The sequence below is a fragment of the Nycticebus coucang genome, chromosome 9, assembly GCF_027406575.1.
Source record: "Nycticebus coucang isolate mNycCou1 chromosome 9, mNycCou1.pri, whole genome shotgun sequence".
Lineage (NCBI taxonomy): Eukaryota > Metazoa > Chordata > Mammalia > Primates > Lorisidae > Nycticebus > Nycticebus coucang.
Window position 1 is genome coordinate 51,341,472 of NC_069788.1, and position 15,678 is coordinate 51,357,149.

The 15,678-nt window shown below is 38.8% G+C and overlaps 2 protein-coding genes and 1 non-coding gene across 3 annotated transcripts in view; all 3 read right to left on the minus strand.

The window, feature by feature from the left end:
* The window catches only part of LOC128593365 (zinc finger protein with KRAB and SCAN domains 3-like), a 61,895-nt gene extending 48,599 nt beyond the window's left edge, over positions 1-13,296 (minus strand). Inside the window, exon 1 of the mRNA XM_053601305.1 lies at positions 13,234-13,296. The gene's annotated coding sequence lies outside the window, so the exon portion shown is untranslated. The remainder of the gene's footprint in view (positions 1-13,233) is intronic.
* PGBD1 (piggyBac transposable element derived 1) overlaps positions 1-15,678 on the minus strand; it is a 28,514-nt gene that overhangs the window by 11,844 nt on the left and 992 nt on the right. Inside the window, exon 2 of the mRNA XM_053601297.1 lies at positions 13,234-13,635. Coding sequence (XP_053457272.1) covers positions 13,234-13,629 — 396 coding nt within the window. The 5' untranslated portion in view covers positions 13,630-13,635. The remainder of the gene's footprint in view (positions 1-13,233; positions 13,636-15,678) is intronic.
* LOC128595013 (U6 spliceosomal RNA) lies at positions 13,770-13,876 on the minus strand. The gene has a single exon (XR_008382709.1). It is a non-coding gene; the product is annotated as a U6 spliceosomal RNA (small nuclear RNA).

Consider the following 15,678-nt stretch of genomic DNA (forward strand, 5'->3'; position numbering starts at 1 on the left):
TTCAAAGAAAATGAAATACCTAGGAATATACCTAACAAAAGAGGTGAAGGACCTTTACAAAGAGAAATATGGAACCCTAAGAAAAGAAATAGTAGAAGATATTAAAAAATGGAAGAACATACCATGCTCTTTGCTGGGAAGAATCAACATTGTGAAAATTTTTATACACCTAGAACAATCTACAGATTCAACACAATCCCCATTGAAATACCAACATCATAACTTGAAGTACCAAAAGTTCTTCATTTTGTATGGAACCAGAAAAAAAAACCTGGATAGCCAAGGCAATTCTTATTAATAATAATAATAAAACAAGCTGGAGGCATTAATCTACCAGACCTCAGGTTAAATTACAAGTCCGCAGTGATCAAAACAGCATGACATTGGCACAAAAATACAGATATATGGAACCAAATAGAAAAAGAAGAGATGAAACTAATCTCTTATAGCCATCTAATCTTTGATATGCCAAACAAAAGCATACACTGGGGAAAAGAATCCCTATTCAATAAACTGTGCTGGGAGAACTGGATAATCACATGTAAAAGGCTAAACTGGACCTGAATCTCTCACCACTTGACTCAAGATGGATAAAAGATCTAAATCTAAGACATGAAATGAAAAAAATCCTAGAAGAAAGTGTGGGGAAACCTCTTGAGGATGTCAGATGGGGGAAAGATCTCATGAAGGAGACTTCAGCAGCAATTGCAACAACAAAAATAAACAAATGACTTAATTAAATTGAAAAGCTTCTGCACAGCTAAAGACACAACAATTAAAGCAAACAGACAACCTTCAGAATGGGAAAAGATATTTGCATGTTATAAATGTGACAAAGGCTTGATAACTAGTATCTATAGAGAAATCAAATTAATCAACAAAAAAGGAGCAAACAACCCCATCTACCATTGGGCAAGAGGCATGACAAAACTTTCTCTGAGGAAGACAGAGGGATGGCTAACAAACATATGAAAAAATGCTCATCGTTGGGCGGCGCCTGTGGCTCAAGGAGTAGGGCGCCGGTCCCATATGCCGGAGGTGGCGGGTTCAAACCCATCCTCAGCCAAAAAGAACCACACACACACAAAAAAAGAAAAAATGCTCATCATCCCTAATCATCAGAGAAATGCAAATCAAACCCCCCTGAGATATCACCTACCCCTGATGAGAATAGCCCACATCACAAAGTCTCAAAGTTGCAGATGCTGGTGTGGATATGGAGAGAGGGGAACACTTATACACTGTTGGTGGGACTGCAAACTAATACGACCTCTTTGGAAAAAAGTATGGAGAATCCTCAAAGAACTCAAATTAAACCTCTTATTTAATCCTGTAATCTCATTACTATGTATCTACCCAGAAGAAAAAAATCATTCTATCATAAAGATATTTGCACTAGATTATTTATCACAGCTCAATTTACAATTGCCAAGACGTGGAAACAACCTAAATGCCCATCAACCTAGGAATGGATTAACAAACTGTGGTATATGTATACCATGGACTACTATTCAGTTATAAAAAAGATGGAGACTTTACATCTTTTGTATTAACCTGGATGGAGTTAAAACACATCCTTCTTAATAAAGTATCACAAGGATGGAGAAGCAAGTATCCAATGTATTAAATACTAATATGAAGTCAGTGGACAATCTAATACATGCCCAAGAGAAAAATTCAGTTCAATTCAAGTTGGGGCTGGGTTAGTGATGGAGGGAGGACAGAAGAGGGAGTGATAAAAAATAAATTTAAAAAATATATTTCTTTTTGTCTTTTCTTTTCTTCTTCTTCTTTTTTTTTTTTTTTTTTTTTTTTTTTGAGACAAAGTCTCATTCTGTTGCCCAGGCTAAAGTGCCATGTCTGGCTAGCTCAGAGCAACCTCAATCTCTTAGATTCAAGCAATCCTCCCGCTTTAGTCTCCCAAGTACGTGAGACTACAGACGCCTGCCATAATGCCTGGCTAATTTTTCTATTTTTAGTAGAGATAAGTTTTCACTCTTTCTTAGGCTGGTCTTGAACTCCTGAGCTCAATGGATTTTCCCATCTTGGCCTCCCGGAGTGCTAGGAATACAGGCCCCTGCAGTTGGCCTACAAAACGTATTTCTTAAGTAATAAGACCTAAAAGTCAAGATTTTTTCTTTTTTTTTTTGAGACAGTCTCACTATGTCACCCTCAACAGAGTACCGTGGTGTCACAGCTCACAGTGACCTCCAACTCTTGGGCTTAAGTGATTCTCTTGCCTCAGCTTCCCAAGTAGCCAGGACTACAGGTGCCCCCCACAACGCCCAGCTATTTTTTTGTTGCAGTTGATTAGCTGGCCCAGGCCGGGTTCAAACCCGCCACCTTTGGTGTATGTGGCTGGTGCCGTAACCACCGTGGTATGAACGCCAAGCCTCAAGATTATTTCTTAATCCATGGGTTGCAGAATGCATGTTGTGTTAGCAGGAAAGGAAACATTAATCTCCTTGTACAACTCCATTATAGTTCTTGTATGACCAAGCCTATTGTCAATGAGCGGTAATATTTGAAAAGGAATCTTTTTTTCTCAACAGTAGGTCTCAACAATGGGCTGAAACTACTCAGTAAATCATATTGTTAACATAATGCTGTCATCAAGAGGTGCAAGAGGCTTATCTTTTGGCCTATCTCAGCTTTAAACACACCTTCACTGAACTTTGACTTTGACTTAAAGTAAGAGACGTGATAGTCTTTCTTTTACCTGACACTTGGAGGCCATAGTGCAGTTATTAAATGGCCTCATTTCAATATTGTTGTTTTGGGGAATAAGAAGGCCCAAAGAAAGGGAAAGACACAGGGGAACAGCTTGTCAGTGGATAAGTTAGAACACACCATTTACTAATTAACTTTGTTATCTCATGTGAGCGTGGTTTATAGTGATCCAAAACAATTACAATAGTAACATCAAAGTTCACCATTGATCACAGATCACCATAACAGACATAATAATAAAAAAACTTGTAATATTGCAAGCACACTGATCACAGATCACCATAACAGATACAATAAAAAGTTGGAAATATTGCAAGCATTACCAAAATGTACAGACATGAAATGAGCACATACTATTGAAAGAATGATACCCATAGACTTGCTGGATGCAGGGTTGCCACAAACTTTCCATTTATAAAAAATGCAGTGTCTGCTGATACAATAAAGCAGAGTGCAATTAAAAGGACATTTGCCTGCAATATCACACCTCCTGATTTTCTCCCCCTTTTCAATATGTAGTTTGTCTTGAAATCCATATGGGTTTCCTGGGCTCTCATAATGAAGTACCACAAATTGGATGGTTTAAAACAACAGAATTTTTGTCTTCTTCCTTGGATGGTGCCTAAAGAAAAAAATTTTTTTTGCAGTTTTTGGCCAGGGCTGGGTTCGAACCCAGCACCTCCAGCATATGGGGCCGGCGCCCTACTCCTTGAGCCACAGACACCACCCAGAAAAAAAAATTTTTAAACCCCAGAATTTTATTATCACTTTTCTGTAAGTTAGAAGTTCAAAATCAAGGTATGAACAGGGCCATGTTCTCTCTGAAAACTCTAGGGGCAAAACTTCCTTGCCTCTCTCCTGGCTTCTGGTGGTTGTTGGCAAGCCTTGGCAAGTAGGTGCATCAGACAATCTCTGCCTCAGTTGTGATTTGACATTCTAAGGATACCAGTCTTTGATTTAGGGCTCACTGTAATCCATTATGACTTTATCTTAACTTGATCACATCTAAGAAGAGCCACACACTTTAGGTATGCTTTGTCCCTGCCAAAACTCAGGTTGAAATTTATTGCCAATGTAATCATGCTGAGATGAGATGGGTCATTAGAAACCCACCCTCATGCAGATATTAATGCAATCTCAGGGGAGTGAGTGAGTTCACAAGATGTGAAGTTGTACCTTGGATATACAGAGTTTTTTCATTATTATCACCAAACATTGGATATGTGGTGAACATTGAGAATATAAATGAGTATGAGAAGGGTCCTTTGCTCTCAGGCTGGGGAGAGAAACCAGACTTCAAAAGACAAAGCATCAGTCACTCAACATCAAATGAGTATGGGTACTTTCTGAAACCAGGGGCCTAATTCCACCTCTTACTCCCATGCCTTGAGATTTGGATGTGCTTCCTAAACATGGTATAGAATGAAACAGTGACATGTAATCAACATCGCTCCTTAAGGGATGTGCACATGGTGTGTGATATTCTGTGACAAGCTGGAGGCAAAAAGATGGAAAGGCTCTCAGGATGACAAAAGTCAGCTAAGAGAAGGGCAAGCAACAAGTGGTCAGAAAGGAGGGCCACTGCTGAAGTTCCTACAAGCCTGGGTACCCTGCTCACCCAGGGTGGGGTAAGCTCAGGCACTGCTGTCTTATCTCTGGGGCTTTCTTCCTAGAGATGAGCTAGTCTAAATGAAACCTGATAGCCTTTAGGAGTGCCCTGTGTTGGGAACCCAGCCCCCTCCCCAATTTCTTATGTTTGTTAAACATAAATTAAGATGTATACCTTATTTATTATTTGAGATAGAGCATCACAACTGCTAAAATGCTAAACCTTGGGGTCTCCCACCCTCAAAATTAAGTGGGGTTTATGAACTCATAAGGTGCTTTACAGTGATGTACTTTTACATAAATACAGAAAAAAATATCACAAATGAAAATAAAGGGAGAGGTGGAAGAAGCTGGCAATAGAAGAAAGATCAAGCAGAGAACAGAAGATGAAAGAAAAGAGGGAGAAAATAGAGAGGCAAAGGGGAAGCAGGAAAGCAGAAAAGAGGAAGAGAAAGGAAAGGAAATAAAAAGGCAGAAATAAAGAGAAGAAATTTTATCCATGAGCTAGGAGAGCCTTTGAGAATCTGCCATGTTAGGAGATACTGATCCCAACGGAAATCTATAATACCATGAAAATAGTTATGATGACCACATAGTGCCAGCCACTGTGTTGTTACTTAAAAGATTAGATTATTTTCGATCCTTGTAATAATCATAAAAGTACAGATTATTGTCTTCATTTATCTTAGGCACATTCAGAAGGATCAAAGCTGAGGGTAAGGTACACAGAAGTCAAACAGATGATTGTTGACTGACCATCTGAATGACCTATTAAATAACTTTCCCAAGTCACACAGTTGGCAGGTAGCAGAACATGGATTCTAGAAGTCCATCTTTGCTGTAACTTTTCTGTCTGGATTCTCTTTTTCCTGTCCTCCAGCTCGGGGAGGTAATGCTTCTCTCAGTTGCACAGTGCCAGGAACAGGGGGATGAATTGTACTGCGAAGTGGCTCTTCTAAGCCCCCTTGGTTTACAACACTCTTGGAACATCATGCTTTCTGCTTTCTACTATGAAGGACAATACAGAGATATGGGATGCTATAGCTACCACACAACAAAAGCAGGAACATTCCCATGTCCCTGAGAGAGGTACACAGGCTCTTTCCGCCTCCTAAGTTTAGAAAGTGAATAATTCTAGTTCTAACAGAAGCTAAAAGCTGAGGCCCAAGGCTATTGACCTCCAGCAAAGCATTGGCCTGCTCTTGAGATATGCAGAATGAAGGCAGAGGTCACAATCATTCAGCTGCCAAAATACCAGTCTTAAAGTGAAACAACATTCCTCCTAAAATTGCTTTAATGTCTAAGCTTCTAAAAGATAACAAAAAACAGCATCCCTTGGATAATGGGAGGAGGCAGCTTTACCAAATACCTTAAACTAAGAAGAGTCACTTGAAATACTAAATCAGAGCTAGACTGATAAGACTATGGTTAGTATGTTTGATTTATTAATTTTTGTATTTAAGGTTCACTTCTGAATACTGTCTTTAAGGAGAACAGGTCTGTCTTCAGGAATTCAAAAATTCTCAGAGTATCCAGAGTTCCCTCTTTAAATTATCCAATCATGGTTAGGGGTGAGGAACTTCTTGAAAGAGACAGCTCTGAAACATCTTGATTGTGAAGACCTCATAGGCACAATAGTGTCAAGGAGAGAGGTACAAGCTATATTTTTTCCTCTTAATATGTTCATAGATTAGTGAAAAAGAATGCAGATATAAGCTGGATTTGATGCCAAAAGAGCTGAATTATAGTTACAGCTATCTAACCTTGGGTTTGTCACAGCCTCTCCAAATTTCTAATTCCTCATCTATACAATAGGAAGAACATGATCCCCTTTACAGGGCTAATGAAGATTAAACAAGGTATTTTCAAGATAAGCAACAATACAAGGAACACAAATTATCAAAAGAAGAGCACATGTGGTAATTCTAACCCAAAATATAACATAGAACACAGTATCATTTTTCTTTGTTCCAGACACAATGGAATACTATGGAATCTTTTTATTGTTGTTGTTTCATTGCTAACGGTATAGAGGTTGCAGGGGGTAAAAAAAACCCAGCCTTGCCCTAATTCACTTTATTATTATTATTACCATTATTATTATTATTTTTGAGATAGAGTCTCACTTTGTCACCCTTGGTAGAGTGCCGTGGCATCACAGCTCACAGCATCTTCAAACTCCTGGGTTCAATCAATCCTCTAGCCTCAGCCTCCCAAGTAGCTGGGACTACAGGTGCCCACCACAATACGCAGCTAGTTTTCCTATTTTTAGTAGATACAGGGTCTTACTCAGGCTGGTCTTGAACTCCTGAGCTCAGGCAATCCACCAGGCTCGGCCTCCCAGAGTGCCAGGATTACAGGTATGAGCCACCACACCTGGCCTGCCCTGATTCACTTTTATTATGCCAAACCAAACAGTTTAAAAAGCACACTGTAAAATAAAGCAGATCCACTGACAGAAAAAGGGCTAAGTTGAGAAGGGTGAAGGTGGCAACAGAAAACGGAAGGGGGTAAAGATATAATACAGTAAGGAAAGAGGAAAGAGATCAAAGGCAATAGAAAATTTTAGAGATCACAGATCAGATCAGACCTTGTGTTTGCTCCTGAGTTAGAAGGCATTGGAAAGGCATTGGAGTTAAGCCTAGGAAAGGTGCAAAGAAATGTTTTTAGGCATATGAAATTTTGTTAGAAACACCAGTCCACCGCTATACATCTCTGCCAAAGACAACACAGGAGAAAATGGATTTAAGTTGCAACGAACCAGATGCTATCTCAAAGTTCTCTCTACTTCTCCATCATCATTATCTAAATACCTAATAATGCATCTGACATTAAGAATCAATTACAATTGAGACAGTCAAAAATATTCAAGAGTTTTTATTTTAAATCTAGTAACTCATGGCAGGTGAGGATGAAATATTATACGTATACACACAAATAATACAATTGCTAAAAATTACACTTTTTATTTTAAAAAAAAGGTTTCAAGGACACCCAACTTTTTAATGATAAAGTTAGAGTTTCTTGGTTCAAATTTAAAGGCCTCCATAATATGGCCCCAACTAACCTTCCCATTCCCTCTACTTGATCTTTCCCTAAAGAAACCCTATCCTCTAGTTATGTTGGTTGACTAGCATTGGAGGAAGAGAACCTGCTACTCCAGGAAAACTGACCTTCAGTTCATCTGGTCTCAGGTAACCTGTAGAAATGTGCTGGGTTTGGGCGGTGCCTGTAGCTCAAAGGAGTAGGGTGCCGGCCCCATATACCGGTGGTGGTGGGTTCAAACCCGGCCCCGGCCAAAAACTGCAAAAAAAAAAAAAAAAAAAAAAGAAAGAAAGAAATGTGCTGGGTTTATAACTACTAGGCAGGCCGGTCCTTAGCCAGGGTCTTAAAAAAATTTAGGAGGAGCTAAGAGGATATAAAAAGGCCTTGAGAATGACTAGGTGTACATTCTAAAGGACCAGGGGTATCTTTATCCCCATATCATATATACCACTGCAGTGGTGCATCCTTATGGGGGGCTTGGAGGATCAAGGAAAAGCACCCCTCTGCCCAGGATCCAGCTATATGAGCCATCTCATGCAGTTTTTAAAGTCTTCACACACATTAAAGAATTTTATATTCTATGACCACTGTTATCTATCAATTACCATAACTATTCTGACAACCGCTCACATTCATTCTTCATTGTCCCTCTTCTCTAATCAAATGAAATAAAATCAATTTCAGCAGAGAATGTTCATCATCTAAAAGTAAATGAGAATGCTTATCTCATTTTTGCTCCACTCCAAATTCTGTCATCCTTCAAGGCACAATGCTGGGATCATCTCTCTTGGAAAACTTTCCCAGCTCCCAAGACTATAGAGCTCCCTAAACATCTATAAACTTTTTCACATAAATAAAACACTGGAGCTTCATGCAGGGGTGGATTTTTGTAAGTGAAGAAATATAGTAGGACAATCAGCCATGTACATAGGGAACTATCAAATTCTATTTATGCTGCAAAGGGTAAATATCACAAATAATCTGAGCCCTATACATTTTGTTTCTCTCTAATGTTCTTGTATCATTGATTATATGAGCCATTTATTCTGCAGTTACTATCAAAATATCAGTATTCACAGATCAATAGTTTGATTGATTGGTAAACCAATCCCCTGAAATCATATGCAGAATTTTTTATGTGCATGCATTTTCCAGGGAAGAGAAAAAATACACATAGTTTTCAACAAATACTGGGAGAAAAAAACTTCCTCTCAAGAGTTAAAAATATTCCTTTATAAAGTTCTAAGGTCTCTTCTTTGAAGAGTGTGTGCTTTTATCTGCCCTCCTCAATGAGTCTGTAGACACAAACTTTACATTCTTTGCACCGCCTACCCTATTGCCAGATGCCTCCCGGAGCTGAAATATACCTAACAGTTGGGATGCTTTATCTGGAGGAGAAGCCCAAATATGGAAAGTAAGCGACCCTGTATAAGGGTGAGTACACTCCAAATCGAAAAGGGAGAATCTAGGCGAAAAGCGACGGCGCAGCACAGTGCGGCGTAGCTCCTGCTCCCCTTTCCCCTTCGCTGGGTGAGAGGTGTCTATGGGGCACCTGCTTCCGCCGCCCGCCGCTACCGCCACCACCACCGCCGAGTGCTTTCTCTATGGGAGGAGGAGGAGGAGAAGCACGAGCTCAACGACACAAGTACATAAATAAAAGACAAAGTATTTTATGAAAAAAATCTTCAATCAAGTATAACATTTTGATGCTTGGCATCTAGGCTCCCTTGTGCCCTCACTATGCCAGCAGCAACTGTAGATCATAGCCAAAGAATTTGTGAAGTTTGGGCTTGCAACCTGGATGAAGAGATGAAGAAAATTCGTCAAGTTATTCGAAAATATAATTACGTTGCTATGGACACCGAGTTTCCAGGTGTGGTTGCAAGACCCATTGGAGAATTCAGGAGCAATGCTGACTATCAGTACCAACTATTGCGATGTAATGTAGACTTGTTAAAGATAATTCAGCTAGGACTGACATTTATGAAAGAGCAAGGAGAATACCCTCCAGGAACTTCAACTTGGCAATTTCATTTTAAATTTAATTTGACGGAGGACATGTATGCCCAGGACTCTATAGAACTACTAACAACATCTGGTATCCAGTTTAAGAAACATGAGGAGAAATTGCAATCAGTGTAACTGGCTTATTGTACCCTCAATGAATCCCCAACAATAAAAAAAAAAAAAAAAAAAAGAAAAAAAAAAAAAAGAATTAAAAAAAAAAAAATAGATAATAAAAACGTTAATTTACACATGCAAAAAAAAAAAAAAGAAACATGAGGAGGAAAGAATTGAGACCCAGTACTTTGCAGAACTTCTTATGACTTCAGGAGTGGTCCTCTGCGAAGGAGTTAAATGGCTGTCATTTCTTAGGCACAGACTTGCCGCTCTACAAAAGTGCTCCAAAACTAACAACTCAAAACCTGCTCCTTCAGAGGAGGAAATGAAAAACAATTTGACTTCCTGTGCACGTCTGTATGAATGACTCCCAAAGATCCTTCCAGAGGTACTGGTGCTTTAAAGAAAATGTGTTGATGATCTGTGACTCTGGTTGTCAGAAATGAAAACTGCACGACAAAGTGACATTTGTTTAAAAGGTCCAATTAGCATGAGCTGATAATCTTTCTGACCCAACTCTATTAGCTGGATATACTTTCAGAGGCATCTTTTTTAAGAGCTATTTTGTATGCCATTCACAGTTTGTTTTTCCCTAAATGTCCTTCAAAATCCACAGATGCTCTATTTCTTTCTTTCTTTCTTTCTTTCTTTCTTTCTTTCTTTCTTTATTTATTTATTTTTTGGCCGGGGCTAGGTTTGAACCCGCCACCTCCGGCATATGGGACCGGCGCCCTACTCCTTGAGCCACAGGCGCTGCCCTGCTCTATTTATTTTTAAACAGTTCCACGTAAATATGGGAACAGGCTTAATGTAAATAATTCCAATACAATTTACAGAATGAAATGTAAAAGTCAAAAAAGGCTATCTCAAATTACACACCCACAAACATCATTTCTCCTAAACATAAGTCTTTTCAATTTGAATTAACATCATAGGACAAAATAAAATCATTGTTTTAGTATTCATTTCCCTCATTACTAGTGAAATTTAGCATTATTTTTAAAATATGATTGGCTTTTCCTGTCTCTTCTGCGTGAAATGTCATTTTTTGATTTGCCTACTTGTCCTTTAGTTATAAAGAGCCTTTTACTGGACAGCAATCCCTTATCTGTTATGTATGTTACAAATGTTGTATATAACCATTTTCAATGATTTTCATAAATACTAGCAAAATTTTATGACTTACCACTTATAACACTATCAAATTTTTAAAATTAATTTAATTAATAGATATACAGGATATAGAATTAGCTTTTACTTTAGGATACTTAGAAATGAATGTTCTCTCAACTATGTATACTTAATTAGTATGTCAGTGATTCACCTCATAATTTTCAGTTTCATGGCAGAGTTGTCAAGTTCAAAGTCTCCTTTTCATTGTGTAAAAAAACATAAAACAAAATGCTATCAAATGAAAATATTTTTGTTCTTAAATGCTCTTTAAGAAAACGTTGATATTTAGCCTCAAATACCTTTCTAATATTTACGTATATAAAGATAATATATGGAAAATATAGACTTTTTTATAAAAAATATAGTAACCAAATATAATTTGACTTACATCATATGAAAATTAAATATCAATAGAACATAATTATGACAGATCTTCCAAAAACAACTATTGGGTTTTAATGTGATTTTGAGTTTTAATCTGGTATTATTTAATTTTTTAATGTACTTTGCAGACAGAATTTTAGTTTGGTCTGTTTAAAAATTTTGCGGATACCTATTCTTCAACTGTACCATAAAGAAATTCCCAGTGCTGTATATCACATCTTTCTCTCAATAGCTGATTTTATTTAAACCAGCTATTGAGATAAATTAATATAATCACTTCTATTTTATTAGAAGAAAATTGATCTTTACTCAGTTTTTATTAAAGCAAATAGCTTTACTCGAAAAAAAAAAAAAAAAGGGAGAATCTATTACACCCAAAGCTGTATTTAAAATGATTAAAAGATCAGAACCAGAGAGGATACTGGAGAATATGTTACCACAGGAAAAAGTATAAACTTGTGGGAAGTCACCAAGTAAATATTTTAAACATCCACAAGTGTAGAATTAAAAATGTAGAATAGAAACATGTGGTAGACAGGGAGTTTTGGTCAAAGGTCAGGAGACTTAAATTCTAGAAGTGCTCTGCCTCTGTTGACCTTGAGCAAGTTCTTAAACTGTCTGAATTTCAGCTTTCTTAACTATTGTGGGTGTTGATAAGAAGATCTTAAAATTCTACCATTTTAAAATTCCGTAAGTTTTTGAAAGTTTGTTTAGATGTAGGATTAGACATAAAAACAAAACTTGACATTGGTGAAAGGTACAAACTTGCAGTTGTAAGATAAAAAAGTTCTGGAGACCCAAGGTAGAACATGGTGATTGTAGTTTGTAAAAATGTATTGTATACTTGAAATCTGCTAAGAAAGTAGATCATAGGTATTTTTACTCTACACACACAAAACGGTTAATTGTGAGTAGATGGATATGTTAATTAGCTTGTTGTAGTCATTTCACAAGTTCATGAAGTCATCCTAGAAAAAAATGCTGCATACCTCCTTCTTGTTTTTCTTTTCTTTTTTTTTTTTTTTTTGAGACAGAGTCTCACTATATTGCCCTAGGTAGAGTGCTATGGCGTCACAGCTCAGAGCAACCTCAAACTCTTAGGCTTAAGCAATTCTCTTCATCCTCCCAAGTACTTAGAACTACAGGAACCTGCCATACGCTCAGCTATTTTTTTGTTGCAGTTGTCATTGTTTAACTGGCCTGGGCCAGGTTTGAACCCACCACCCTCAGTGCATGTGGCCGGTGCCATAACCACTGTGCTAAGGGCGCCAAGCCACACATACCTCATTGTTCATTATCACTAGTGTCACCACTTGGCCAAGGAGAGTACTTTAAAGGTAATTGTAGTGATATTCAGCGATGAGGTATGCAGCACTTAGACAAATCCAAATTGAGAGGCATTCTCAAAAGAAAACTGGCCTATACTCTTCACAAACATCAACGTCATGACAAAGACTGAGCAGCTATTCCAAATTCATGGAAGTTAAAGAGACACAGCAACTAAATGCAACGTGTGATGCTGGCTTATATTCTGGATTGGGGGAAACTGACATAAAAACACTGTTGGGAAACATGGCAAAATCTGAATAAAAACTAGTGTTATAAGATAGTATCACAATAATTTTAATTTTTCTAAACTTGATTACTTCTCTTCAGGTTATAGAAGAGAATGTCCTTGAACTTCAGAAATAACATAGGTAAAGAGACATCATGTCTGCAACTAACCCTCAAATGGTTTGAGGAAAAATAAATGCGTATGTAAGTGTATACATATACATATGCATAATGAATGAGAGAGAGAGAACATGCACTTGTTTGCACAAGTGGAGTAGTGGGCAAATCATGAAACAAATGTTAATAACTGGTGAATCCAGGCAAAGAGGATACAGGAGTTCTCTAAACTACCTTCCCAATATTTCTTTATATTATTAATCTTTTTAGAGACAACGTCTTGCTCTGTCACTCAGGCTGGAACACAGTGGCATAATTATAGCTTATTGCAGCCTCGAACTCCTGGGCTCAACTGATCCTCCTGCCTTAGCCTCATGAGAAACAAGGACTACATTTCCCAATACTCTATAAGTTATAAATTATTTCAAAATAAAAAGTTAAAAGTTAACATAGACATTCCCCATTTCTTCTCCCACACCACCACACACATTCTCTTCCTACCTGGTGTCCTGTGTCTCCACTTCTGGTCTCTAGATTCTCCAGCACTGTCACTACGTCCTCCCCACTCTCCAGAGGATACCTCTGTACCCAGGTCTGGAGGTCTCTGGGCAGGATGGTCAGGAACTGCTCCAGCACCAGCAGCTCCAGGATCTGCTCCTTGCTGTGCATCTCTGGCCTTAGCCACTGATGACAAAGTTCTCGGAGTTGGGCTAGAGCTTCCAGGGGCCCAGAAGCCTCCTGGTAGCAGAACTGCCGAAAGCGCAAACGGCAGAGCTCCTGAGTGTGGGAACTGTCCTCTTGTGCACTACACACCTGGTCCCAGGTGGGATCTTCCTCTTTCAATTTCACAAAGTCATCTTCATTTTCAAGAGCAGGGCCTGGCAAAGCTTCATACATCTTGAGCTTAAAGGATAGGAAAAGGTTCACTTAGCTGGGGTCTGTGTTTCAGAAATGTACATCTGAGGCATAACAAGTATTGATAATATGAAAATTTTAAGAGAGTCAAAACTCTATGTACTTATATTTTTTTCAGCTTTAAAAATATGGAACACTTCACGAATTTGTGTGTCATCCTTGCACAAGGGCCATGCTAATCTTCTCTGTATCATTCCAATTTTAGTATATGTGCTGCAGAAGCAAGCACTATGTATATGTATATTTTTGTCCCCATTCTAGGTAAAGCCCAAAAGCTGAACCTATTTACCTCTATCATCAGTGAAATTAATCAGAAGCTGATCTTTAACCACTAGAGTGGTTGAGCCCAGAAGGTAGGAATGTAAGATATGAAGGGAGAAGGGTTAACAATAAGAATGTTTGGGCAGCTTACATGTTAGCTGAGGAGAAGGGGTAATTTTACATACTGAGTTAGATAGCTACCTTTAAGGCCAAATAATACAATCTCAGAGGTCATTTGTGTCTGCGCATCTCTCATCGAATTTTCTACCTTAAATGTAGGTGTGGTAGACTGTTCCAAAGTCTCCCATCCTCAGACATACCACACTCTCATCAAGAGGTGGAATCTATGCTGGCCTATGACTTACTTTGACCAACCAAATATGGCAGAATTGAGATAGGGAACTGATAGGTCCTGCTTTAAGCACTGCTTTGGGCATTGCCTAACTGAGTCAGGAAGTCTGAAAACAAAGTGTCAAATTACCCTGATCAAAACAGGATGGAGGCAGGGCAAGTTCCAACAGGTTAGAACCAAGGTGGTGAAACACCATCCCTACCATGAATATTCCTCCCCTTATTTAGCCTATAATTTAAGCCGTTGCTTAAATAGAAAGACAATAGGAGCCAGGGAGCCAGTTTTCTTCTGCAGTGAGAACTTGCTTCTGCTCTGTAGAGTAGACTTTCTATAGTTTCTGAGTAAATCTTGCTTTCACTTTATATATTGGCTCTCTCCTGAATTTGCTTTTACAGGAAGCCAAGCACCCACTTGGATGTCAAGAGGCTCCCAGCACTGAAAGTCACCTTCTTGACTTTCAGAATGACACTATAAAAGGAAGTGGCCATGTGACTCTTGACACACTGTCATCGACTGCCATGCTCTGAAGAAGCCCAAGCTAGCCTTGCAGAAAGTCACGTGAATAAGAACCAAGCTACCCAAGCTTAAGCCCAGCTGAGCCTAGTGCTCAGACGATTCATCAGCTGAATGCAAGTGTATGAGCTATATAAGTAACTCCAGGTGAGATGAGCAGTAGAACTGCCAAGTCAACACTCAGAATCCTGAGAAATAAGTAGCTGGGGTTATTTTCAGCCACTAAATTTAGAATTTTTATTTATTTTTGATGTGACATAGGTAACTAAAATGGTATACATGAGAGCATCAAGTTCTTTTTTTCTCTCCTCTCACTTTCTCCTTTTGTGTACTCAGTCATAATTTCAATACATGTCTACCCAAGAAGACTCAAATCTCTGGCTCCAATTTGCCTTTCACACTCCCAGTCTACATCTTGAAATGCCAGCAACTGTGGGCCTCTACTGCACTATAATTTCATCATATCCCAAATTGAAATCAGAGTCCCTCAAAACTACACTCACTCTGTAATTTCTCCATTTCTACTGGCATCATCATCTTCTTCATGCATTCAGTCTTAAAACTTGCCTTATTTATATACAATCACTCTGAGTTCAGCCAATTTCTTGCAACCATTCCTTCCTTTTTTTTTTTTTTGTAGAGACAGAGTCTCACTGTACCGCCCTCAGGTAGAGTGCCGTGGCGTCACACGGCTCACAGCAACCTCTAACTCCTGGGCTTACGCGATTCTCTTGCCTCAGCCTCCCGAGCAGCTGGGACTACAGGCGCCCGCCACAACGCCCGGCTATTTTTTTGTTGCAGTTTGGCCGGGGCTGGGTTTGAACCCGCCACCCTCGGCATATGGGGCTGGCGCCCTACTCACTGAGCCACAGGCGCCGCCCCCATTCCTTCCTTTTAATTTCCTT